Raw genomic sequence first — 26,394 nt, forward strand, 5'->3', positions numbered from 1 at the left:
CAATTATGTTAGCACCGCTGTAAACAGTTTTGCTGTTTAGAGGAGCTATAAAACTGACCTTCCTTTGAGCTAGTTGAGAATCTGGAGCATTACATTTGTGGGTTCGATTAAACTCTCAAAATGGCTAGAAAAAGAGAGCTTTCATGTGAAACTCGACAGTCTATTCTTGTTCTTAGAAATGAAGGCTATTCCATGCGAGAAATTGCCAAGAAACTGAAGATTTCCTACAACGGTGTGTACTACTCCCTTCAGAGGACAGCACAAACAGGCTCTAACCAGAGTAGAAAGAGAAGTGGGAGGCCCCACTGCACAACTGAGCAACAAGACAAGTACATTAGAGTCTCTAGTTTGAGAAATAGACGCCTCACAGGTCCTCAACTGGCAGCTTCATTAAATAGTACCCGCAAAACGCCAGTGTCAACGTCTACAGTGAAGAGGCGACTCCGGGATGCTGGCCTTCAGGGCAGAGTGGCAAAGAAAAAGCCATATCTGAGACTGGCTAATAAAAGGAAAAGATTAATATGGCCAAAAGCACACAGACATTGGACAGAGGAAGATTGGAAAAAAGTGTTATGGACAGACAAATCGAAGTTTGAGGTCTTTGGATCACACAGAAGAACATTTATGAGATGCAGAACAACTGAAAAGGTGCTGGAAGAGTGCCTGACGCCATCTGTCAAGCATGGTGGAGGTAATGTGATGGTCTGGGGTTGCTTTGGTGCTGGTAAAGTGGGAGATTTGTACAAGGTAAAAGGGATTTTGAATAAGGAAGGCTATCACTCCATTTTGCAACGCCATGCCGTACCCTGTGGACAGCACTTGATTGGAGCCAATTTCATCCTACAACAGGACAATGACCCAAAGCACACCTCCAAATGATGCAAGAACTATTTAGGGAAGAAGCAGGCAGCTGGTATTCTATCTATAATTGAGTGGCCAGCGCAGTCACCAGATCTCAACCCCATGGGAGCAGCTTGACCGTATGGTACGCAAGAAGTGCCCATCAAGCCAATCCAACTTGTGGGAGGGGCTTCTGGAAGCATGGGGTGAAATTTCTCCCGATTACCTCAGCAAATTAACAGCTAGAATGCCAAAGGTCTGCAATGCTGTCATTGCTGCAAATGGAGCATTCTTTGACGAAAGCAAGTTTGAAGGAGAAAATTATTATTTCAAATAAAAATCATTATTTCTAACCTTGTCAATGTCTTGACTATATTTTCTAGTCATTTTGCAACTCATTTGATAAATATAAGTGTGAGTTTTCATGGAAAACACAAAATTGTCTGGGTGACCCCAAACTTTTGAACGGTAGTGTGTATATATATATATATATATATATATATATATATATATATATGTCTTCATTGTGGTTAGTGCGCTTATCTGAAACATAGAACTCAAAAATAACACAATATGCAGTAAGATCCTAGGCAGCCAGCATGCTATCTTTTAAATCTTTCTCTATACAAGGGATTTAGAGCTCTTTATCAGAAAAACAGTGTTCCTAATGCTATAAAGCTATATTATTAAATTAATTAGGGCAACATTTTGAACATTGTATTGAATAATTGTTTTCAATGGTATACATTCACTTTAAGTAAAATCCCAACTTCACCATTCAATACTAAGGATACATTGGTAAAGATAAGTCAGGGAAACAGAAAAGCTGTGCATCACCGAGCCTGCCTAGTTTGTGCAAAATAAGCCTAATGATGCTAAAAAATAATATGTATATATAGCATGGAGTGAAGAAAATTAGGGATAGCATCCTATTAGCTGATCCGGACTAAAATACAATTGACATATTTTTGTGAATGTGTAGATAATATTGATAGGGTTATAGCTGTGATACCAGACCCCACCAATCTGAATTTTTGACAAGGCTGATTAACATAATATGATAGTGTTTTCTAGGAAAATTCTTTTAAATTCTCACGGAAGCTTCTCATTTTGGCTTTAAGGATGCAGCATATTTTCCCCAGCGCATTCAAGGAGCTGTAGCGTTTTAATTTTTTTCACTGACATTGCTGTATGAGGGCTTGTTTTTTTGGGGTGTACTTTGTAAATAATTTTTGGGTGCAAAAACTGTAGCATTTAAAGGCTATGTGTGTTTTTTAAAAAAAATAATAAATAAAAAGGTCAATCAGTGGTTTGGTGCAATTTTCTAAATACTTTGTATTAAAAATGATTTTTACTTTTTGAGATACAGCTGCTTTGTATTTTGTATACGGAGCAGCTGTATCCGTAACGGATCGAGCTTTTACCGATCACATCTAAGTTCAGAACTTAGATGTGATCAATAAATGGTGGATCCTGCGCGTCTCTGACGTGCTGGCACTGAACCCGTCAGTGCCGCTGATCTGACAGATTCAGGTCTTAGCGCATGATACAGCTGCTCTCTATAGGGATTACAAAGCAGCTGTATCTCAAAAAGTAAAAATAATTTTTAATAAAAAGTATTTAGAAACTTGCACAACACATTGACCTCTTTATTTAAAAAAACAAAAAACATTTATTTTACAGGTTGTAACAATTAATGGAATGTATAATATTCAGTATGTATTTTTAATGTTTTATGACTTTGATTTCATTAAAACTTTTTACATGTTTATTCATGCTGCTGCTTCGATATATGTAATAGATGGAAATAATAGAGCAAGAGTCTACTATTCTCTGTTTGCAGTGTACAGAAGACATGATAGCAGTCAGGCTCCATCCACTAGCTGAGAGACACTGAGAAATAGAGATAGAGCCCGCAGAGGGGAAAACTGCTTAAAAAAAAGTATTATTCCCCATGTACACACAGCTTATTCTGAAAAGTCACCCGGAAGGTTAGGTATGCTTTAAAACCATCAGCCCCATCAATTTCTATCGCTGGGGTTGACAACCAGGAGGCACACTGATTTAAAAAAAAAAAAATCTGATTTAAATAATATGTAAGTTCTAATGATACATAGCCCTATCAGATATTTTAATTGTTCCACCACTTTTGTTCCTCTAATTTCTCTAATTCTCTTTTAAACCACATTTCATTAGAATTAGTGCACCCATCACAGCATGGCGGAGTCAACTCATAAACCATTCTACAGACACTATGCTTTGCATTCTCATAATTAGATTATTATGCATAGATTGATAGCTTTGGTTTTGCAAAGTATAAAGCATAACTAATCCAGGCTGAATAATAGATTTAATCACCTTATTGAGAAAACTTGCCAATATTTAATAAGAGATTTTGGACTTTGGCTCGAAAAATACCTTTTGCTATAAAGGCAAAGTGCCAGTTATCTATTCGGTAATCAAAATTGTTAAGATGACAAAGAATAACTTTAGTGTAGTACAGAGTGTATTTCGGGCATGTAGCCAGGTTATATACAATATTAGATCATGTGTCACTGTAGAAACTGTTAACATAAACTGGAAAGTAAGTTACAGATATTGTTACAGCTATAAAAGAACTAAGGCCTCATGCACACTGCTGTTTTACGGATCTATAATACAGCCCCACTAGAATTACTGTGCAACCTCTTTGAGTCGACCACCCAAAATTAATACATTTGCTGCATTTCAGGACTTTTGGGCATTTCCCTTTTTCTTAATACTTTTCAAACTTCCAAGATTTTTTTCAGACGAACATGTGTGAAATCGGCCTGGAAAAACAGCCATTTTCATGGCCAATTTGCACTTGTGCGGGACCAGTTTTTCACAGATCTCTCATAGACTTGAGTCTTTTGAGGGATCTGTGAAAACTGCCAAAAATAGGACATGTCCTATTTTTTCCGCGGGCCCTTCACACGGTCTGTTAAAACAACGGGCGTGTAAATAGCCCCATACAAATATATTCAGCCATGTGACAGCCGTTAAAAAAACGTCCGTCACACGGACGATTTACACATTTGAATTAGCCCTAAATAGGTGCAATGTGTCAAAAATGCAGTGTAAATTTGCACCACACCATCTACTCCATTTTTTAGTGTAGTATGTGACATAACTCTTAGTAAATCTCTCTCATTGTGTTATGACTAGTGCAGGACCTCGGGGAGGGGAAGTGGATTACACAAGGCGAACGCCAAAGAGAGAATTCCTGCGTCATGCATCACCCACTCAGACTCTGCATTAGACGTAACACATAATTAAGGGACTTAAGCAAAACGTTTTTTTTTTTATGGACATTAAAGTCTCAAATGGACATAAAGGTTTTTCCTTATTTAAATATTTTTTCCGCCATTATTGCTATGATCATTATTAGACACCATTTATCTAGAATTTCTTTTTTTTTTTTTTTTAATTAGAGGATGTGCATTGTTTATTAGAAACCATAGTTTTATTATTAAAATGCTTGTTGTTGGTTGTATAAGCCATATCTGTGCTTCCATAGCCATCCTAAAGGGGTTGTAAAGAGCAACTGATGCAATTCAATAATAAGATGCATTGTACACTACTCAGCTGTCCACAAAATATAACTTTTTTGTACACTGTGAATACTTTATTTGAAAGATGATTGGGGTTTTATTCTATATCAGTCAAAAATAAGACCTTGCTTGTGGCAGAAGCGTTTGCCCACAGGTTTGCTACTGCCAGGGCTTGTTTTGTATGGGGTGAAAGAACTTCAGGGTAAGACAAGACTTGGACAGTGTTGCTGAATGGCTATATGCTAGCCATTTGATTGGTGCTTGAGATTATGCTGGGTGTTACTGCTGGGAGGGGAGCAGAGAGAGATGCTTCATATAGACTATAGACACACATAGGCCCTTCAAAGACCACTCAGTGTAAATCACTGGTAAAATAAAAATAAAAAATGAAAAAAACAGATATACTTGGGCATTTCAGTAGTTTTTGTATTGATGCATCATCTGCTTGAGAATGTTTATTATTATTTTTTTCTTCTGGGGGTAGGGGGTGAAGGGAGAATCTGTGTATTCAATTTTCAAAGTGAACTTATGTCATTGTACTTTATGGCAACATAGTTGTTTGGACGTACTTTGCACCAGTAGTCAAGCATGCTATTCTGCATTGATCCTACTAAAAGGCACAAAGCTATTGAGTAAGACGTTTAAAAGCATTGGCTTAATTCCTTAGCCTGTTTCAATGTTCATCACTTAAGCAAATCAATAATTATCTCACCTCTTTTCTTGAAGGACTTGTCTGAAAAGGAAAATACAAGAGGAAATGCATTGGAATCCCTGAAAGCAAATTTCTACTGTGAACTGTGTGATAAGCAATATTATAAACATCAGGAATTTGATAATCATATTAATTCCTATGATCATGCGCACAAACAGGTAAGATTTTACCATGTTTCATTTTGTAATTTGGTAAAACATTTTTAATTTTGGCTGTATTACAGGGCTGAGTTGTACAGATCTGTATTCTGGAGCCCTTAGACTGTTAAGACCCATATTGTACCGCCACATGCTTCCGATTTGTTATGGAAGCACACAGAGATTGTTTCTTACTTATTCATAAAGAATAGTTGAGAAAAATTGTGGCATGCTCCATCGGATGCCAAATACTGAAAGTATTCTCAAATTGGTGCATTGGAATAGTATAGGAATAAAATAGGTTACATAATATGGACCGGTAAGGGCACCGTGTGCCACCATTCAGATATGTGCACATGCATGGACCCTAACAGTCATGAATTTGTCATTTTTTGTAAGATTGACGTCTAATTCTATGTAATTTGCTTTCAGTTGCTACATGACTGATAAGGGAATAGACATCAAGTATGAAAGATTCACATTCTTCCTGGGTTTGAATCCAAATTAGGGCCGCATTTATTGTGGATTTGTTGTTCTCCACATATTTGTTTGGAATTTGTTTAATTCTGTGGTTTCAGTATTTACTTACAATGAAAAAAACCGCACATAAACAGTTTTTTTGTATTATACTGGTCTTAGTCTAAAAGATATAGCTATCTAGATACAGCTATATCATGTCTAGAATTTAACAATTTACACATTGGCATTGTAGAAGTTAACTTCTTAACGACCGCCCACCGTCTTTTGACGACAGACGGTGCAGGTGCTTCCTTCGTCTACAGCGATGTCTTTTGGCATCGCTGTAGAAGAGGCTGATGAGCGCTCATGCTCTAAGCAGGAGCTGTAACTTACAGCTCCTGATGTTAGAGCAGCCTGCTAAATACAGCTGGGGTCGGAACACATGCGGACCCCAGCTGTTTAGCTCCCTTTGATCATGCGCGGTCTTGATCTCATCATCGGAAACCCGGTGACGTGATCAAAGACCAGGGAATGCCTCTGCAGTCAACCTTGGGGACCTACAAAGGACCCCAGGACTGTCTGCTCAGTTTGCCTGCTGTTAGAGCACACTATGTGCTGCCCTAACAGCAGCCTGTGTCAAAGTGACACAGTGTAATGTATTAGCATACAAGAGTATGCTAATCCGTTATAAGTAAAAAAATAAAGTTGTAAGTAAAGTTATCCCTTAATGAGATAAAAAAAAAGTTAAAAGAAATAAATAAAAAAATGTCCCCAAAAATGTGTTATCTTGCATAAAATATATTTTATTGCCCCTACATTACATAAAAACAAAACAACCTACACATATTGGGTATCTACACAACCGTAATAACCTGAAGAATTAATTTAACATGTTATTTAGTGTGAAATGTGAACGGGATAAAAAAAATAAACAAGAAAAACGATGCTGAAAATTGCTTTTTCCTATATTTACGTCGTAAAAATAATATTTTTCAACCCCCCAAACTTCGAAGAAACAAAATAAATTTTTTCCCGTTTAAAACAAGGCTTCATACAGCCACGTAATTTAAAAAATAAAAAAGTAATGGCTGCTGAAATGCAGAGAAGCAAAAACAGAAAAATTTTGCTGGTCATTAAGGCCTTTTTTAGGCCCGGTCGTTAAGGGGTTAATGTATAGATCGATGTTGAATCTTCACCTGTTTACTCTTGGCAGAGTAAAGTAAGTCAAAAGTGTTAAAATCAAGTTCTCAGGGCATCTTTCCAAGTTTTGCAGAGAGATGTGGAACAAAACGAGACAACTGCAGTGTAAGCGTCTGTTTTTGAATAAACATCTCAGGAGAGCATCAGATACTGAGGATGCAACAAGATTTCTTAGAGTGACCTTCAACTAAATCTCTTTATCCTGACAAACATTTCTTCAAAATCTTGTTAAAACAGCAATTATTAGAGAACTATTTGTTCATTCCATGTTCATTTATTTATTTAATTGTTTCCAAGGAGCATGGTGTAAGGAGCACAATGTGAGGCGCCTGGGGTAAGGAACATGGTGTAACGCACCTAGTGTGGGTAGAAAAATTTAAAGAACAAGGTGCAAGGAGCATGATGTACTGAGCTTGGTGTTGAGAAACATGGGCCGCAGCACATTTTATTAACATCAAACTAACTTTGCCAAATCCTTGTCCATACACACCCAGTTCCCTTTGTGCCCCCACACAGTAAGAGTGCCCTTTTTTTGGTATCAAACATTAATAGTTGTCCTTTGGGCCCCACACACTTTCATAGTGCCCTCTTTGTATGGCACACAGTAATAGTGTCCTCACACAGTGATGATACCTCCTTAGTGTCTCCTCACAGAATAATGTCCCCATAGTGCTTCTCACACAGTATCATGCCCCCATAGTGCCCCCACACAGTATCATGCCCCAGTAGTGCCCCCACACAGTATCATGAGCCCAGTAGTGCTCCCCACCCTGTATAATGTCCCCATAGTGCCCCCATACAGTTTCATGTCATCAGAGTGCCCCACACAATATTAAGCTCCCACAGTACCCAAAACAGTATGAAGCCCCATAGTGTCGACACAGTATGATGCTCCCATAGTGTCCCCGCACAGTATCATGTCCTCATAGTGCCCCCTCAACATATCACCCCCCACAAAGTAACATGCTCCTATAGTGCCCCCACACACAGTATTATGCCCCCATAGTACCCCAAAACACAGTATCATCATGCCCCCATAGTGCCCACCACACAGTATCATGCCCCCATAGTGACCCTCTACACAGTATAATGCCCCTATAGTGCTCTCACACAGTAAAATGCCCTTATAGTGCCTCCCCACACAGTATAATACACAATAGTGCCTCTGCACACAGTATAATGGTTTCATAGTGCCTCCCCACACAGTACAATGCCCGACAATGCCCTCCATACACAGTATAATGCCCCCAGAGTGCCTCCTAAAAATAATAAACAAAATACACACTTATTCCCACTACAAATGGAAGAAATCCCTTTGCAGGTCTCCTTCGATCTGTGCTTGTTTGGTTTGGTGCAGGCAGGCATGGTGACGCTTGGTATCACAGGTTTGATGGTGGAGCAGGGAGCTGACATTTCCCTGCTCCACCATTAAACCTATGCTGACAGATCCATTCTCCACCATTGTATTCAACTGTGGCCTGAGGATGCAGATCCACTCGAAACCGAGACTTGCCACCGGCCTCACTATATTATTGATTTGAATGGTAGTAATTTGTAAGACACCCTGCGCCTGTTGGGCCCATACTGTAGCTCCTTATGCCTCTGATGTTGTAAGGAGGCACACATAGGTTTTATTCTCTCTCATGCCCTATTACAGAGGCATTCTCTCCTACAAACATTCGAGAATATTTATTCCCCGCTACAAGCATAGAAGAATATATTGCCCCCATAGGCACCATGTGGCAGCACAAATAATACCTCCGTAATGGATTTATAATGCTGTGATCAGCTGTACAGGGTGTGTGCATAGGACATTGCCATGTGAATGAGCTCTAATATAACATTATTCTAGATACTAATTTACTTACAGAAGTTGAAAAGTTAACTTAAAGATAATTTCACCATTTTTTCTATAACAGTTTTTGCTATAATAAAAATGATATGCTTGTCAGTAGTACCCCTTGTTCATTCTTATTAGCCTGCCAGCAACATTCGCTATCGCATTGTCTTTTGTATCTGTGACCTGTGAAAATATTCCCCCTCCACAGGGCAGACAGATATGAACATTGTATTAAAGGCTAATCTTGATGTTAAATGTAAAGTGCTGTCGGCAAAGACAGTGCAGTATAAGGGGTCTGTGTTCAAAGCAGGCACTTGGCCACCTTCATATGGAAGAAACTGTTAGACAATGTATCTAGCAAAGTAAAACTATAGGAAGACGTGAAATAACTACTCAGGTCAATAACACAGTGTTACAATAAAAGGACCACAATACAAACTAATAATGTAACACCCTTAAAATATATGTCACTGAGTTGTCCCCTTCTGTCAAGTTGTTAAAATTATTTGCCGTTTTTTCTTTTGTTTTATCTGTTTTTGATAAAGTTCTAAGATAATGAATATGGTGCCATTGGTCGTGATTGGTAAATCCTCCAAACTTGTACATCACATAAGAACTCTGAATTCAGAACAGTTAATGTGTAAGCAGTGTGGGCATAATTTCCTACTTTTGGAAAAATATTTCAGGGAGACACCATGGGTGGCAATATTTTAGACACATACACTGTCTAAATGATACAATTCTGGTTGCCTGTAGCCACCACTGGAGGTAAATTTAAAGTCTACTGCATATGCATTTATTATAGAGATAAATGGGGCTGTGTAAATCCTTCTGCACTGCTCTCCACCTAATTGTAGATGCAAGTAAACAGAATTTTATCAAAACGTGCAAAAATGAAGGGACTTTTCTATTTTTATGCCATTTTTTTTAAAAAGAAGTGGGTAGGGCTTATTGGGAGGGTTGGGTCCACCACAATTGGATACATTTACTATAATATACGCCAGAAATCTGGCATAAGTTTTTGCGCAAATCTCCAGTTCATAGCTCGATTTGATTTTCTGACGCAGTGACGGCTAAGGATGTGCCTAATTTATTAAAAGTTGTGCCCCTTTTAAAAATACAAACTTAACTACAAGAGAATCAGTCGGCACTGCTGGGACCAGTAGTCCTTCTGGACATTCAGCAGTTCACTGCCCACAGAGGCGCAGCAGAGGCTGCGGTATAAAAATTTAAGACTCATCTTACTCCAATTTGCTAGTCACTATTGCTTTCAATGACTATACAGGTTAATTCAGGGGTCTCAAGCACGCGGCCCACGGAACAAAGAGCCGCTAGTATCGGCCCTGCTCCGAGACTCTGGAATTCCCTGACATCGCTGTCCATATATGGACAGTGTGTCAGGGTCTTCCCCAGAGTGGAGTCCCGGGCAGAGCGCTAGTATAGGCTCTGCTCCGGGACTCTGTGGAATTCCCTGACATCACTGTCCATATATGGACAGCGTGGCAGGGTCTTCCCCAGAGCGGAGACCCGGGCAGAGCACTAGTATCGGCTCTACTCCAGGACTCTGTGGAATTCCCTGACATCGGTGTCCATACATCGACAATGATATCAGGGGCTTCCCCAGAGCAGGAGTCCCAGTGACGTCAGGAGCACAGCTGGAGTTCCAGGAAGAGCCTTCTTGCGCTCTGCCTGGAACTCCAGCTTTGGGGTTGCCCCTGACATCTCTGTCCATATATGGACAGTGATGTCAGGAGTAGAGCTGGAATCCCAGGCAGAGTGCTAGAAGCGGCTCTGCTCTGTGACTCCAGCTCTGGGCAAGCCCCTGACATCACTGTGGCAGCATCTGCGGAGGGCACTGTGGCAGCATCTGTGGAGGGCACTGTGGCAGCAACTACGGAGGGCACTGTGGCAGCATCTACGGAGGGCACTGTGGCAGCATCTACATAGGGCACTGTGGCAGCATCTACAGAGGGCACTGTGGCAGCATCTACAGAGGGCACTGTGGCAGCATCTACAGAGGGTACTGTGGCAGCATCTACAGAGGACACTGTGGCAGCATCTACAGAGGACACTGTGGTAGCATCTACAGAGGGAACTGTGGCAGTATGTACAGAGGACACTGTGGCATTATCTAGGGGTGTGTTGTATTATCTACAGAGGGCACTGTGGCATTATCTAGGGGTGTGTTGAATTATCTACAGAGGGCACTGTGGCAGTATGTACAGAGGACACTGTGGCATTATCTAGGGGTGTGTTGCATTATCTACAGAGGGCACTGTGGCATTATCTAGGGGTGTGTTGAATTATCTACAGAGGGCACTGTGGCATTATCTACAGAGGGCACTGGCATTATCTACAGAGGACTCTGCGGCAGAATCCACAGAGGGCACAGCGGCAGCATCCACAGAGGGCTGCCCAATCTTGACATGTGTGTCTGCCAAACACTGCTAACTGAGCCGCCGGACTGCATTTAGCGACACTTAAACTGGAAAACTGGATTGTTGAAATAAGCATGTGGAGAAATATCTCAAATTTTAAACCTAGCGGTATTATTATAGTAATGTAGTATTATTATTATAGTAATATAGTGTTATAGTAGTTCAACTAACTAATTGATTAACAATAATTTTGTATTGTATCAAATTTGAAAGTAATGCGACCCGTCAACTTCCCATTTTTTCTATATACGGCCCACTTACCCAGCCAACTTTGAGACCCCTGGGTTAATTGGAGCTCTGTAATTTGAAAATGGACCTTTAAACTTCAAAAGATATATTCTAAAAATATTCAGCACAGAATTGTGGTCCTATTCAGATTTAACAAAAAATTGTAGTGTACACTAATGGACATTCACTTTAGCGATACACTATCTTCTTAGTGTTCTGCACCAAAGTGACTGACAAGCTGCCAAGAGGGGAAGGGAGGGCTCACTACTGCGTAGAGTGCACTAATGGTCATATGAGCATAAATTAACAAAATTACTTACATTTAGTAGTAGACTTGGCCTCGGGATACATGTGTGATACAATTGCAATTAAGTGGTTTCTATTCAGAAAAGTGGTAGTCATAGCGGTCACTAACCCGCTAAACTGTCAGCATGAATAATGCACAATTTCTTTTATCATGAATCAGAAAGGTCAAAATTTACATATTTTTTGACAATAGCTGCTAGCATTTACCTTGCAGTGCAGGTAAGGGTGTTATAGTGGCATGGATTTTGAAAGGTCCTTTTATCTTTATTTAAATGTATTTTTCATTTGCAAAAACATCAAAGAAATTATCCATATACAATGAGGAGACCATCAAACAGTTGTCCACACAAGTGTATTTGATCCAATAGATGAAAAAAAATATTAGATAATCATAAAAAAAGATTTTTTATAGGATAATCAATAATTATCACCCTGTACTCATCCATAGGAATCAATAATAACTAGGATTTTAGCAGTCAAAATAAATTTTTGGGTTTCTTTTGTGTCAAAATATAATTCTCTCTTTAAATATTGTATTGTTTAACATGTTTTTCCATACCAAACAAGTTGGAAGTCCATTCAAAATCCACAGTCCCACATTTTCACTACACAGAGTGCCCTTATTATGGCCTGACACAATGGTTTAGCAATTTTTCAGCAAGATTCATCTTCTAAAAAACATAATAAAGGAAATGGTAGAATCGGCATTTGGTACGCCACACTAGTGATCACTTCCGTCCAGTATAGATGGAGCTTGGGGCATCTCCATAGGAGGTGTATTAGATTAGCAGAAGTGTGATAACATTTGGGGCACTTTTATGTTCTTCTCTTTCTAATCCTGATTAGAAATTTTGGGGGATAATTTTCCCAGCTGGATGATGGAATTTCCCCTATATCCCTATGCCACTTTTCACGGCATTAGAAATCATTGCCTTTAGCTGAATTTTGTTTTTTTTTACCACTTTTATCCCAAAAATATTTCAGTACATTAAAATTTTCAAGAGCCAATAGACCGAATTTCGCCTATGCATTAAATGCATGTCTCAATTTAAAATATCTGAACAGACAATATCGGGGCAGACCAAAACCACTTTTTACATTTTCAAATAGTTTAATACCCTTAGACCCCATAACTTGTTTTAATTGACAAATTCCAATTTCTTTCCAATAATCCCTCCCAATATCCTTTAAATGTTTCAAATATAAATTGCCCCAAAGACAGGTTGCTTTGGTATATACCAGGAAACCACATATATTTTTTTATAAGTTAACCAAACTTTATGTTGCATATCATATTTTGGAATATTATTTTGAAAAACGATACCACCTTCCATAAACTGGATTCCTTTATGCAGTAGCACAGAGATGGGGCCCGTAAGTACTTATACATGTTGATGTATAAGATTCATAGACTGATCTGTGATGATCAGATGCTTTCACAAAAACTTGATGCAAAAAAACATTCATGTGGACAAAACTGAGCTACTATGCAGGCGCTGTATAACAAAGATGCGATGCCCACAATGAAAGACATCTGTGCATGCAATTCCTGCTAAATCCGAACTATAGCGGGACGTAGCCATTCGCAATGCGGTCCAAACACTAGTAGGATTTGGGGTACTTGGGACAAGATTATATTAGGAAAGCAGCATTTTCACTAATTGATGTCAGTTGTATATATTATTTCATTATAATGTAGGCTTATTTACTCTGCCTTTATTATCATACACTTATTAAAAATATACTATCATCACAACCTGTTTATTTGGCAATCGATCTCATTCACTGGCGGTGGAGCAAGGGCAAGAAGGAGAAAAAGAAGGATGATATATTAGCTGATAAATTAACCGTGTTATTGTACTTCCAATTAAGTGGAATAGATACCTGAATAATGACTTTATATTTAAGAGTTCCTCTTATACTTGTAGTGCACCTTTAATGAATTCGAAATCCAGGCACTTAATCCCCCTTCATTGTACTGCGGATAAACAAACGTTTGAGCTAGAAATAGGACCCAACTGTTTACAGTAATGGTGTACTGCTAGTAAAGCCCTTATATTAATGAAGCAAGGGTCTTATCTATGCAATTCCTAAGTAGCTTTCTTTATAGCGTACCAGCATGTACTTTTGTAGATTTGTGCCATTGAATTCAATTCCTAGGCAAATTAATAATCTGTCAATGTCAATAATCTGTCGATGCCAAGATATCATTTTATAAAGAGCATGCTGTCATATACAAAATACTCCCCTTTATTGAATTGGGTGGTTTATGCAATCCCAAAACACTTTTGCCAATCCTTCAATATAATAGCTCCTCTATAATCTGACCGCGGCTATTTTTTACTAATTTCGGTCATTGGAGCGTCCCCATCATTTAAATACATACAGTCACATAGCTCGTTCCAAGGCAGTTACCACTCTGATGTGTATTATCGTATATACACCCTTGTAATATACGCCATATGTAGTATGTTGTTTTTTTTAAAAAACTCTTAATTTACCAGTATTAGACTTTATTGAAAGCCATATATTAGGTCTAGTTCACATGAATTACGTTACTTTATGCATCTGTAGTACCGCTTTCAGCATAAGACTTGTTATTTTGACCATGCCATTTAAGATACCTTGCTTTTGTAAATTATATAAGAATATTTTTTACAGCAGTCACAAAAAAAAGTACCCTGTGATAGGTTTCACAGTTGGTTCTATTCAGCAGGCGCGTCACATACATTAACAGCTCCATCCAACCTTTATTTTCATAACTTACGTGTCCCTGGTTTACTCTGGCACATTGTGCTCAGCCACATTTGTTTGACGAGACCAGACCTCCTCCTAAAATTGATACTCCACCACCAAGCATTATTCGCTTTGCTCTGGTCTCCACCGGCTTATAAGACTACCAGTGTTCCATCCTCCGTTACGGCTTCAGGCTCTGTTTACGAGCCTAATCTCTACCGTCGTCAGTAAGAGGGTACAGGAGGGATATACGCGGGTTCCTGGCCTTTCCTTGACGCCATTACTTCCTCTTGAAGCCTTTTTCAATCCAAACCAGAGCAAGAGCTACGGCAGCGCACCGCTCACATGAGCTGCGTGACCCACGTCCGTTGTATATATTAATATATTTTAGATGCCATTTATTAGGTTTTGATCTTCATTGTGGGGATACCCCTTTAAAGAGGTTATCTGGTTTTAAAGAGTTTATCTGGCAATTCACTGCTAGGAGAAATTTAGCATAGCATGTTGGCCATTCAAGTGAACAGCCGACCATGTAATACACCTGGACAGCATGGGGGTTGTTTTTACTTAGAAGATCTTCATTTTGGCTCATAGAGGGAGATCCCAAATGGGATTAATCACTAGTATTCCATTGGTAGAATTAGTGTGGAACTTCATCCTTGCCTTTTTAATTAAGCTATGATTCACCATGGCAATGGGAAAGACTAAGGCCTAATACCCCATCCAAATGTATTGTATTGGAAATTGCTGCCGATTTTCTGTGCGGAAGCCGCACTGAAAATCTGCAGGAATTCCACAGTGTAAGAATAATAATAATAATAATAATAATAATAATAATAATAATAGTAACTCAGCCATAAATGCATTGGCTTAGAATGTGAAAAAAGTCAACATTACATGTGAAACAGTAAAACACCAGGTAAAATGGGAAATGACAGGCCCCAAAGGGAACTTTAGCAACCAGTACCAGTCAGCTGCTTCAAAGGCAAATAGGATCATGTAATGCCTCAAAAGGGGCCAAGATGTACAAGGTTAAAACATAGGTTTACCCTTATATAAAATCACTCGTCAGCCCACACATCAAATATTATGAACAGTTTTGAATGCAAGAAAAACATAACAGAGCTGGAGTAATTAAAAAAAAAGAGGATATGGGGCACTTTGACATCTTAGGCTCTCCCATCAAGAAACTCAACCTGTCTCATAGTCAACTCCTAATGTATGATAGATAGATAGATAGATAGATAGATAGATAGATAGATAGATAGATAGATAGATAGATAGAGCACACAACAAAATGGCAACAGCATTCTGCGAACACTAATGCCACCTAAACACTATAAATAAATATGCATTGCTGCTGAATCTACTTACAATAGTGAGGTTCTTAGCACACATTTTGATCAAATTGTGTGAGCCCACCTGCCACGACAAGGCAATGTTTGTAAGGTGGGTCCCTACGCTGCTCATACACCCAGAACTGGGACTAAGCCTACATATATTTGGGGACCGTAGGAACCAGCATTAAACTAATTAAAATCACCCAGGGAAAAATTGGAGGAGTGCAAGATCAAAAAATTAAGGCAGTCACTAACCCCACATATATGCAATACATAAGAGACAACAAAGCTTGAACAGCACATTCCAGCAAAATGAAACAAAACATATATACAGGTGCAAGAACGCCTGTGACTGCAATTTATACAGTACACAAGAAAATGGCGACAGCACCCTGCGAACATTAATGTCCCCTAAACACTATAAATAAATATGCATTGCTGCTGAATCTACTTAGAATAGTGAGGTTCTTAGCGCATATTTTGAGCCCACCTGCCACAAAAAGGTGAACACTAGAAGCAGTGTAGGGACCCACCTTATAGAGGTCGCCTTGTCGTGGCAGGTGTGCTCACACAATTTGATCAAAATGTGCGCTAAGAACCTAACTATTGTAAGTAGATTCAGCAGCAATGCATATTTATTTATTTATAGTGTTTAGGTAGCATTAGTGTTCGCAGGGTGCTGTCGCCATTTTCTTGTGTGCTGTATAAATTTGCAGTCACAGGTGTTCTTGCACCTGTATACACATTTTGCTGGAATGTGCTGTTCAAAATTTTGTGATAGATAGATAGATAGATAGATAGATAGATAGATAGATAGATAGATAGATAATAAACAGGCATGCACTCTGTAACTTATTTATTGTCATATTGTTGTTACTTTCTCAACAGAGGCTTAAAGAACTGAAACAGAGGGAATTCTCTCGAAATGTAGCATCAAAATTAAGAAGGAATGAAAGGAAACAAAAAAAGTATCTTCAAAGGCTCCACAAACTGGCTGAACATAAGAGAGAATCAACTTGGTGAGTAACCAAGGATGAAAGCGTGTGTTATAAAATGATATTGGGAGATCATTTTGCTGCACATATATGTGGCAGTGCCAATCCTTGAAAAGGTGCAATGTTATTAAAAAACATAGCAAGTGCAAGCCAGACAAACCAGGGATTCAATTGGCGAAGCTGATTTTACAGAAAGCATGCAAAGTAGGCCCCCTGCCATTTTTAGACAGTCATTCTCAAAATTTCAGCCCATATTATACTGTCATAACACCATATAGTGTCAAGATAATACTGCCATACACAACTCACATATTAGCACCATATATTGCCCAAATAATTCTCTCTTAACCCCTTAGTGACCACCAATACGCCTTTTCACAGCGGTCACTAAGGGGCCTTAGGCTAGGCTGTTGCCTTTTCGCGGCGGCCCAGTCTAAGTCCTGTACAGGTGTCCTGTGCAGGCCGGACCCGGAATTTCAGGGGTTTTTTCTATTCCCCCCCAAAAAAAGTTAATAAAAGTTAATTAAAAAATGATATGTACTCAAAAATGGTATCATTAAAAATTTCAACTAATCCCACAAAAAACAAGTCCCCATACAGCTATGTCGACGGAAAAATAAAAAAGTTATAGCTCCTTGAATGTGACTATAGAAAAATGGAAAAAATTGCTTGGTCATTAGGTCCTAAAATAGGCTGGTCACTAAGGAGTTAAACAGCCCAGATTATACTGCCATATATTTCCCACATAATACTGCAATTAATTTCCAAAATAATACCACCATAATACCACCATACACTGGTAAATAATAGTGGTTGGCTTTAGTTCCCCCGGGTGTTCCCATTGTCCGTGACTCCTAGTAAGATGGGCACTGGTCAAATGTTTCCTACCCTCTAAAACCTGCTCTCTCCCTAAACGGAGTCCCTACAGGTAGTATACTGAACCCCTATGATTACAACAATCAGGGAGTTGGATATTGGCATTAACTGCCCAATTTGAGTATTTTAGGCTTTAAGATATTTTTCTCCAATATAAGAGCATTTAATATGACTCTACACTCTATGACACCCAAAAGTCAGGCTAAAAATCAGCATTTTACTTTTTCCAGAAGCACAAGTGAATTGGTTACAATCATAGCTGTATATTATATATGTATATTCAGACAGCATTTACAGCATTTCTTCACTTACAATTATGATTGCCCAACACTAGAAACATATTACTATGCAATATTAGATGTAGAGCGTCCTCTGGTGGATACAGCCTGTACTGCAAGAAAGTAATTTTTTTATTTCCTTATTTTTATCTAAATGCAAATAAATAAGAATAGCTACTACAGCATTTAAATAGAAAAATATCACTTTTAGCTAAGTTATTTTGATCAAAGTACTAATGATTTGCAGAGTACACTAATATGGCTTTTTATTGCTGAGCACTCTGGAAGTATAATAATTATACTTGGGCACAGCTTGCCTACATAATTTTCAGGATCATACAGTCTTTTTATAAAACCAATCACCAATAGAGATCTTGGAATATAAATTGCATTTAAACTCCTAATTCATTTATTTGTCTGTATTTGTATCCAATAAAAATGCCTGAACAGGGATCACGCCAGGGTTAGAGAGTGACATGATCGGCCTACACTGCACCATGCAACAACCTTTCAATCAAGAATAAAGAGATGTTGTTCAGCTGCAACCTGTCTCCATATTATATTATGGACATTTGTAAAAAACAAAAATATATATACTTTTGCTTACTTTTGCTTTACCTTTATAGGTACTAGGTAGCTGTGAGGCAAGCAATTGATTAAATACTGTAATATATATTTTAAGTCTAAGCAGAAAATACGAAAATATAGGCCACAGAATCAATAATACAACACTGTCGACGATGGTAAATCTCCCGACGTATATGGCAAATGTATTCATAGCCCATAAGGGGCCTGATATATGTCAAAATGTATACTGTGCACTATAAGCTCTTTACAATTGGAGTCATTAATTGGCATACCAATTTTATGCAGTTACATTTTCATACATCGGAGCAGTCTTTGCCAGGAGATGTTTCTGGTGTATGCGCCAAAAGGGGGGAAATTTAAGTCTCAAAGCACAGTTTTAGGCTATGAACTCAACATAAATCAGATCCACCAACAAGGTTGGGCTGACCCACCTGCAGAAATTTCTCTGTTAGCCCCCTCTCAGATCACCTTGTAAGATCCTGTACGGTCTGATCTCAACACAAGGGAAAACATTTACCAATAATGATCCAAACAAAGGTTACCAGCGCATTATGGTGAAGGTTTTCTGGCTTATCATGTTTTTATTTTTTATGCATCAACATTTCAATTGGTCAAGAAAAAACATGTACACTTGATAATTTTTATAATTATCATTAAGCTCCGAATACCCAGCACAAGCACTTTTAGTGCTAAATACAGCAAGCAAATTACACTACTCATATGTAAAAGCCACTATTCACATGTAAAAGGACCAGGCGTGTATTCAGTGGCCTAGACCCTCATTCTCTCGTAATTTAGAGATCACAACTGTCAGGACTAGTGCTAGTCTTAATGTAGTCGTTTAGACCCCCAGTCCCTGATGTGCAATAGTTTAGAGCCCAATCTGTTGATGTCAGTGGATTTGACCCTTAGGCCACATGCACACGACCATAGTGGTGCGCACGGGCCAGGATTTTTTTGTGGCATGGACGGCCGTGGAGTGTCACCCGCGGCCGCCCGTAATTCAAAGAACCTGGACCGCAAAATGCGGTCGTAATAAGACATGTCTTATCTTTTTACGGTCTCCCGGGCAATGCACGGATCGTGGAAACCACGGTCGTATGCATGGGCCCATTGAAATGAATGGGGCAGCAATTCACCTGCAGATTTGCAGGTGTATTGCGGCCTCAAAAATAAGTTTGTGTGCATGGGGCCTTAGTCTCTAGTATCCAGTGTTTTTAGTCCTAGTCATTGATGTCCAGCAGTTTAGAGCCGCATCTACTGGTGTCCATTGGTTTAGAACATGAGACTCTGAAATTCAGTGGTTTTGAGCCCTAGTTTATGGGGTCCAATGACTTTAATAGCATGTGAGCTGGCAGGTACATTTCAGATTTTTTCCATGAACTTGCCACCGCAGATCAGAATTAGGGAAGCAATTCTCCCTAGTCTCTCGCTCTTGACCTGATTACACAATGAATGTTTAATATACTAGTATATAAAATATTTATTATATGATAGCTAATAAATTATAATTTATGATTTAACTATTGACTCTTTTTACTTTCTCTTTTTTTGTTCCAAGTGCTCCAGGAAGTGGTCCGATGTTCAAATCCACAACAGTGACCGTTCACGATCATATTCATAGAAGTCTTCAAAGTACTCTTATCCACACTGCAGAAAGAGAAAAACCACAGCTTTCATCTATCACAAATATTCATAACAGCACAAATATGGCATCCATACTTTTACCCACTTCAGAAAGTTCACAAAAAGATAACAAGATTCAAAAAGACAGTGAACATAAAATACATTTCTCCTTCTCATTTCCTAAAAAGACCCCAGTAAAGCTTGAAGCGTCAGCTGCAGTTTTCTATGAATTCAATGAGGACATTTCTAGTGGTCATGGGTTAAAGAAACGAAGCAGATTTTTGCCAAGGTCATTCAGTGTTCAGTCACCTATGCCAGTAGATACAAGGTCAGGGTTAAATGATGATGATGGAGAATCTATCTCAAGTTATGAAAAACCACCATCTAGAAGAGAAAACGCTGCCCAAGAGGCAGATCGGAAACATATGTCTGTAAAAGAAGTGACTACTTGTTTAACCTCTGATGTTTGTCGTTTCAAAGTGCCTTTAGAATTTGAGGTCCAAGCACAACATGTGAACTCCGATACTCTTGTTCCCTCAAAACACAATGTAGGTGACTACAAAACTGATCATGATAAAGTGGACATAGGATGCCTAGAATTGAAGATGCCTTGCTCAGAAACAACAGACAGTGACATTCATGTTGACCAACCTGTATTAGACAAGGCAGAATTAAGAACTAGCAATAAAAATTTGGAAAGTGCCACAGGCAGTGTGTCAAATTTATCAGTCCATGAAGATGAAAAAATGATGCAAAAAAATGAGGAACCAAATAAAAGGTTAAATGACGCCTTTCATCCAGTGCAAAACAGAGATGGGTCAAAAGTTCTTCAATGGCCTTCTGAAATGATAAAGTATACCTACACGCAACCATCACTCTCCTATAGTTGTAACCCACTGCATTTTGATTTTCGTTCATCAAAAGCAATAAAACTACAAGATCAACCATTTTGCCAGGACAGCACCTTTTCAGAAAATGATCCAAATTCAATGTTCAAGCTAAACTGTGAAACAATTATTTCAGAAGACAATAATGATACAATAAACACATGCCACATGGCAAAGGCTTCGGCCAATCTGAAATGTTATAGCTTAATTTGCAGCATTAAAGAAGATCAAAAGCACAACATATCAAAGTATCTTCTGGACAATGATTTTGGCTTTGGAAATAGAAAGAGCAATAAAAAATTCCATTATGCAAGTCGAAAATTAAAGATACCAAAATATAAAGTAAACGAACCCAAAATTAGATATAGGCAAAAGTGTCATATAAATGAAAATACTCAGAGTGGCTTTAAAAATTTAGAACAACAACATGTTGGATCAAAAGACTCGTTTTGCTCATTAAAAAACGTAACATTTTCGCATCAATTGCCACATGCTGAGAGCGATCACACAGAAAGAGAATTGTTAAAAAGACCAGCGTTAAAGATCAAACCACAATGTAAGGTTTGGAACGTAGATCAGAAAAGAAGTTTCGCCAATCAAATAGAAAATGAACTCAGCAAGAACACAAGGTCTTTCAACTACCAATCAAAAGTCTTGCAACTAGAACATTGCTCTCAAAACTTAGCTTATTCTAATACATTTTGTAGCTGGAGTTCTAACAAAAAAAGGTCAGATCATGAAAACCATGAAACCTTTCTAAACCATAGTTATACTTTTAAAAGAACCCGTAGAACTGTCATAGAAGGAAAAGAATTGTCCTTCAAAAGACCCAGGCTCAGCAGATCTGTCTTAGCTTCCCAAACGGTCTTTTGCCCTGAAAGAAACTTTTCTATTTTGTGTAAACCCATACATATAAAAAGTGCCGAAGGTTTTGACACGAAGATAGATAACACAAGCAGAAACAAATACTACAAACTATTCAAAAATAACTCTACTTTGCATGAGGCCGACAAATTTCTAAATGAAAACTACTACAAACTAGCAAAAGAATCTCTTAGAGCAAAGGAGTTTCTCAAGAAAATAGTAAAAATAAAAAAAGTGGTGGAAAATAAGCTAGACCAGTTATGTAAGAATTTGCTTGACTTCAAACATAATAATAAGGCTCCGCTTTCCTCTACCATTAAAGACCACAGTACGGAAGCCGAAATGCTTTTACCTTCAGTAATAGACAGTAAACATAAAGGAGATCCCCTTCACTTAAACAGTGGTCTACCACAGTGCCAAGGACAGTCAGCACCTCGGCCAAGGCAAAATTTTAATGATATAAGGAAAAATGAAGATAAACCAGGGAATAGAGAAAATCAAGGAATGCCAATGGATGAGGCACATGTGACTACCAAACAATATATCACTGAGCAGCTCTTGTCTCATGTCACCATTCCTTACCAACAAACTCCTCTTCCAGGTGCCTACTCTAAGAAGCTTAAGTATCATCAGTGTGCTTGGTATAGTCCCGCGCTGCAGCCTCATCCGTTTCCAACTAGGTTTAAATTGATATTTCCAGCCAGAACAATTCAGACTTGTGCCACGGTTTTTCCTGTTCCATTGGAGACATCATTATGTTCCTCCTCTATAGCTGCCTTACCTCAGCATCTAACCACTACCTTTCCAACTGCCTCTGTTGACAGTGTTAAACTTATAGGTCCTCCACATCAATTTTTGTGTCCATCAACTCAAGGCATTTCCAGAACTCCTTTCTACCAAATGACAATGGAGCCCAGCTTATGTACTAGAGATGCATTTAGTTCTTCACCACAAGTACCCATTATCACAAATACTGTGTTTTGTCACATTCCCGTGCCTCTTCCACAGCCTTCACATACTACAGTTTTTACACCAATACACTCACACTTGCCAACTCTTATTCCTCTACATTCTCTTTTCTGAGGTAAATGTTATGGCTTTACTCGAAAACATAAGGATCATGGGTACAAGGCTTACAAGATCCTTTATTGACCGTAAATTAGACAGTGAAGTGGAAATCCCATTTTAAGTGCAGTGCCACCTTTGAAAGTCTTCTTAGTCAATTGCTTAAAGTGCCACTGTCGTGATATATAATATATATAATAAGGGCATCTATAACTCTCTGTAGTCATAAAGGTTCAAAGAGGTTGTCACAGCTCAAACATTGAGTCATATTGCTGGCATATGGTATGTCCGATCATAGGGGGTCTGACTGCTATGACCACCAAAAATCGCTAGAAGGAAGTGAAAGCAGTGCTAGGAAAGGACTGTGCCACTTTGTCTCCTGCTGACTTCACGTGTCTTATTCTGCGTTATTGATTCATTATAGTCTGTGGCCAACCATGCCCTTGGCCCTTTCCCAACAATTGGCGGGGTCACCGGTTGGCAATATGCCATACATATTTATGCTGAGACAACTCCGTTAAAGTAGTGGGTGCTAAGAGCTTCTACTTTACAACACCCAAAACCCCAGTTTAGGTGGCAATTTATAAAAGTTGTGTGCAAAGCTCATAGCACCTATTAATTTAACTCTTTATATGCATCTTGATGAGACAACCCTTTATCAGTGCTTTACTGACCTTTGCAACATCATTTTCTGCACCCCATTTAACAGGTCAATTTGTCCAATTTAAAAGAAACCTATCAGCACGCACATGGGGCCCTAACTGTGGGCATCACAATATAGCGATAGCTGCCCTGATCCCATTAAGCTATGTTTCGATCTAGAGGAGCGACTACCCTCTTGCTTCTCCTTGCCTGTCTTAGATTCATTGACAGGTCTTTCCCTATTTGTGTATAGTGAGAGACATGTCAATCAAGCTGAGCCAGGAAAAAAAAGAAGCCGGAGGGGATCCGCCCAGCGGACACTTTTCCCTGAGCCTGTCACTTATTAAAACTATGATTCCTCTAAAATACCACAGTGCATTAGACTAAAATATAACCTGTCGCTGTAGCATGCCACACAAGGTTAGGGGAGCATGAACGTGCTGAAGGTTCCCTTTAAAGTAGCTGTAATATAATTTAATTTCCTGACTGCATTATGCACTACTGTCAGCCATGGACACAATTACCCCAGTGTTATAACGGTTTAATCTTGCTGGTTGTAGCATCATGATAACAGAGAACAAGGAAGGGGTTAGTGTGTGGGGTTCTGATATGAAACCGTACACTTCAAATCTGAATAGTTACAACAATATATGAAGGATATCAGAGCTCATGCACCTTTTGATTTTGCATGTTTTCCTTTTTTTCTATCTAATTATACATTATGTTTTTATTATGTATGTACATATTTATAATTTTAAATTTCTAAATAAAATATTGATTGATTATACTACAAATATATATATATATATCAGCGAGTGATAATAATGTTTATAGGAAATGTTATTCATTTTATAAATATGCCTTCAATTTTGTTAATAAAACGTGCACTTATTTTGTGCTTAGAAATTGCACTCATTTTGTACGATGTTCTTATAAAGTTGTAACTTATTGTTAAGACATCTTGAAATTCTCTATGTTAAGTAATAAAATATGTCACAAAATAAATGGATGGATTTTGAATATTAATCATTTTAACTTTATTTCTTTCCACAAAATCGAATCAATTACTTCACTCCCGGCACCTAGAAGCCCCAAGAATAAGCTTACATTCCCAGGGGAAGTGTCCCCATTTCTCCAAATGCTGAATATAGCTGGACCTTGATTTATAAGAGCGTTTTAAAGATTCCTATTACAGGTCAGGATTCCGTAAAACAAATATTACTAGAATCATTACTTTACACGTTCAGGTAAATCTAAGTTGTTGTTTTTTTGTTTGTTTTGGGTTTTTTTTGCACAAATTTGCAATATTCATCGAGTCATGCTCCAGTAAAGTACTAATCATAAATATAATATAGGAGTATTTTAGAAATTCAGCTGTCGGGGTTAATATATAGGAATGTTTCAGGAAGCTCCAGGTAATAATTACAGATATACCTCTCTCCTGGAATGAAAATGAGTGGCATTCTTATTAATTCCCAAGGGAAAGAGGACACTGGAATGCAAAGAATGTCACGACTATCTTGTTATACAGCAATGCATTATGTTAATGGGAAATCTAAGAGGCTTGTGTTCATGAAGTTTATTATTTGTGGTTAATACCATTTTAGAATAATTTCTAGGACAATTCTATATGTCTAATATATTGTTTTATTACTAATAAAGTGAACCTTTGCTCTTGTAATTATAGTAACCTCCAAAGTTTTCTATTCTTATTTTTCACTAGGGAGTTTTCTGACTCCTGTAGTTAAAGAGGCTCTGTCACCAGATTTTCAAACCCCTATCTCGTATTGCAGCAGATCGGCGCTGCAATGTAGATAACAGTAATGTTTTTTTTTTTCAAAAACGAGCATTTTTGGCCACGTTATGAGCATTTTTATATTTATGCAAATGAGCCTTTCTTAAGTACAACTGGGCGTGTTTAAAGTTATGTCCAAGTGGGCGTGTATTGTGTGTGTACATCTGGGCGTTTTTACTTGTTTTACTATCTGGGCGTTGTGAATAGAAGTGTATGATGCTGACGAATCAGCATCATCCACTTCTCTTCGTTACCACCCAGCTTCTGGCAGTGCACAGACACACAGCGTGTTCTCGAGAGATCACGCTGTGACGTCACTTCCTGTCCCAGGTCCTGCATCGTGTCGGACGAGTGAGGACACATCGGCACCAGGCGACAGAGGCTACATCGTCTTACCTGCAAACGCCGATGCTGCTGCAGAATCAACTGTAGCCTCTGTCGCCTGGTGCCGATGTGTCCTCGCTCGTCCGACACGATGCAGGACCTGGGGCAGGAAGTGACGTCACAGCGTGATCTCTGGAGAACGCGCTGTGTGTCTGTGCACTGCCAGAAGCTGGGTGGTAACGAAGAGAAGTGGATGATGCTGATTCGTCAGCATCATACACTTCTATTCACAACGCCCAGCTAGTAAAACTAGTAAAAACGCCCAGATGTACACACACAATACACGCCCACTTGGACTTAACTTTAAACACGCCCAGTTGTACTTAAGAAAGGCTCATTTGCATAAATATAAAAATGCTCATAACTTGGCCAAAAATGCTTTTTTTTTTTTTTTTTAAAACACGTTACTGTTATCTACATTGCAGCGCAGATCTGCTGCAATACGAGATAGGGGCTTGAAAATCTGGTGACAGAGCCTCTTTAAGGTGTGACCGAAATATGTTTGGTTAGCAGCTTTAGACTCTTCACACTTCTGTTCCTAAAGCAGATCTGTAACATATTTATTATGCTCTGTCTGGGGGCAGCC

General features: G+C 38.7%; 1 protein-coding gene across 1 annotated transcript in view; it reads left to right on the forward strand.

Annotated features, from left to right (window-relative positions):
- The window catches only part of ZNF804A (zinc finger protein 804A), a 126,070-nt gene extending 101,642 nt beyond the window's left edge, over positions 1-24,428 (forward strand). The window contains exons 2-4 of the mRNA XM_075831161.1: positions 5,139-5,282; positions 16,697-16,827; positions 20,107-24,428. Coding sequence (XP_075687276.1) covers positions 5,139-5,282; positions 16,697-16,827; positions 20,107-23,005 — 3,174 coding nt within the window. The 3' untranslated portion in view covers positions 23,006-24,428. The remainder of the gene's footprint in view (positions 1-5,138; positions 5,283-16,696; positions 16,828-20,106) is intronic.
- The last annotated feature ends 1,966 nt before the right edge of the window (positions 24,429-26,394 follow it).

The sequence above is a fragment of the Rhinoderma darwinii genome, chromosome 6, assembly GCF_050947455.1.
Source record: "Rhinoderma darwinii isolate aRhiDar2 chromosome 6, aRhiDar2.hap1, whole genome shotgun sequence".
In the NCBI taxonomy this organism is placed as follows: domain Eukaryota; kingdom Metazoa; phylum Chordata; class Amphibia; order Anura; family Rhinodermatidae; genus Rhinoderma; species Rhinoderma darwinii.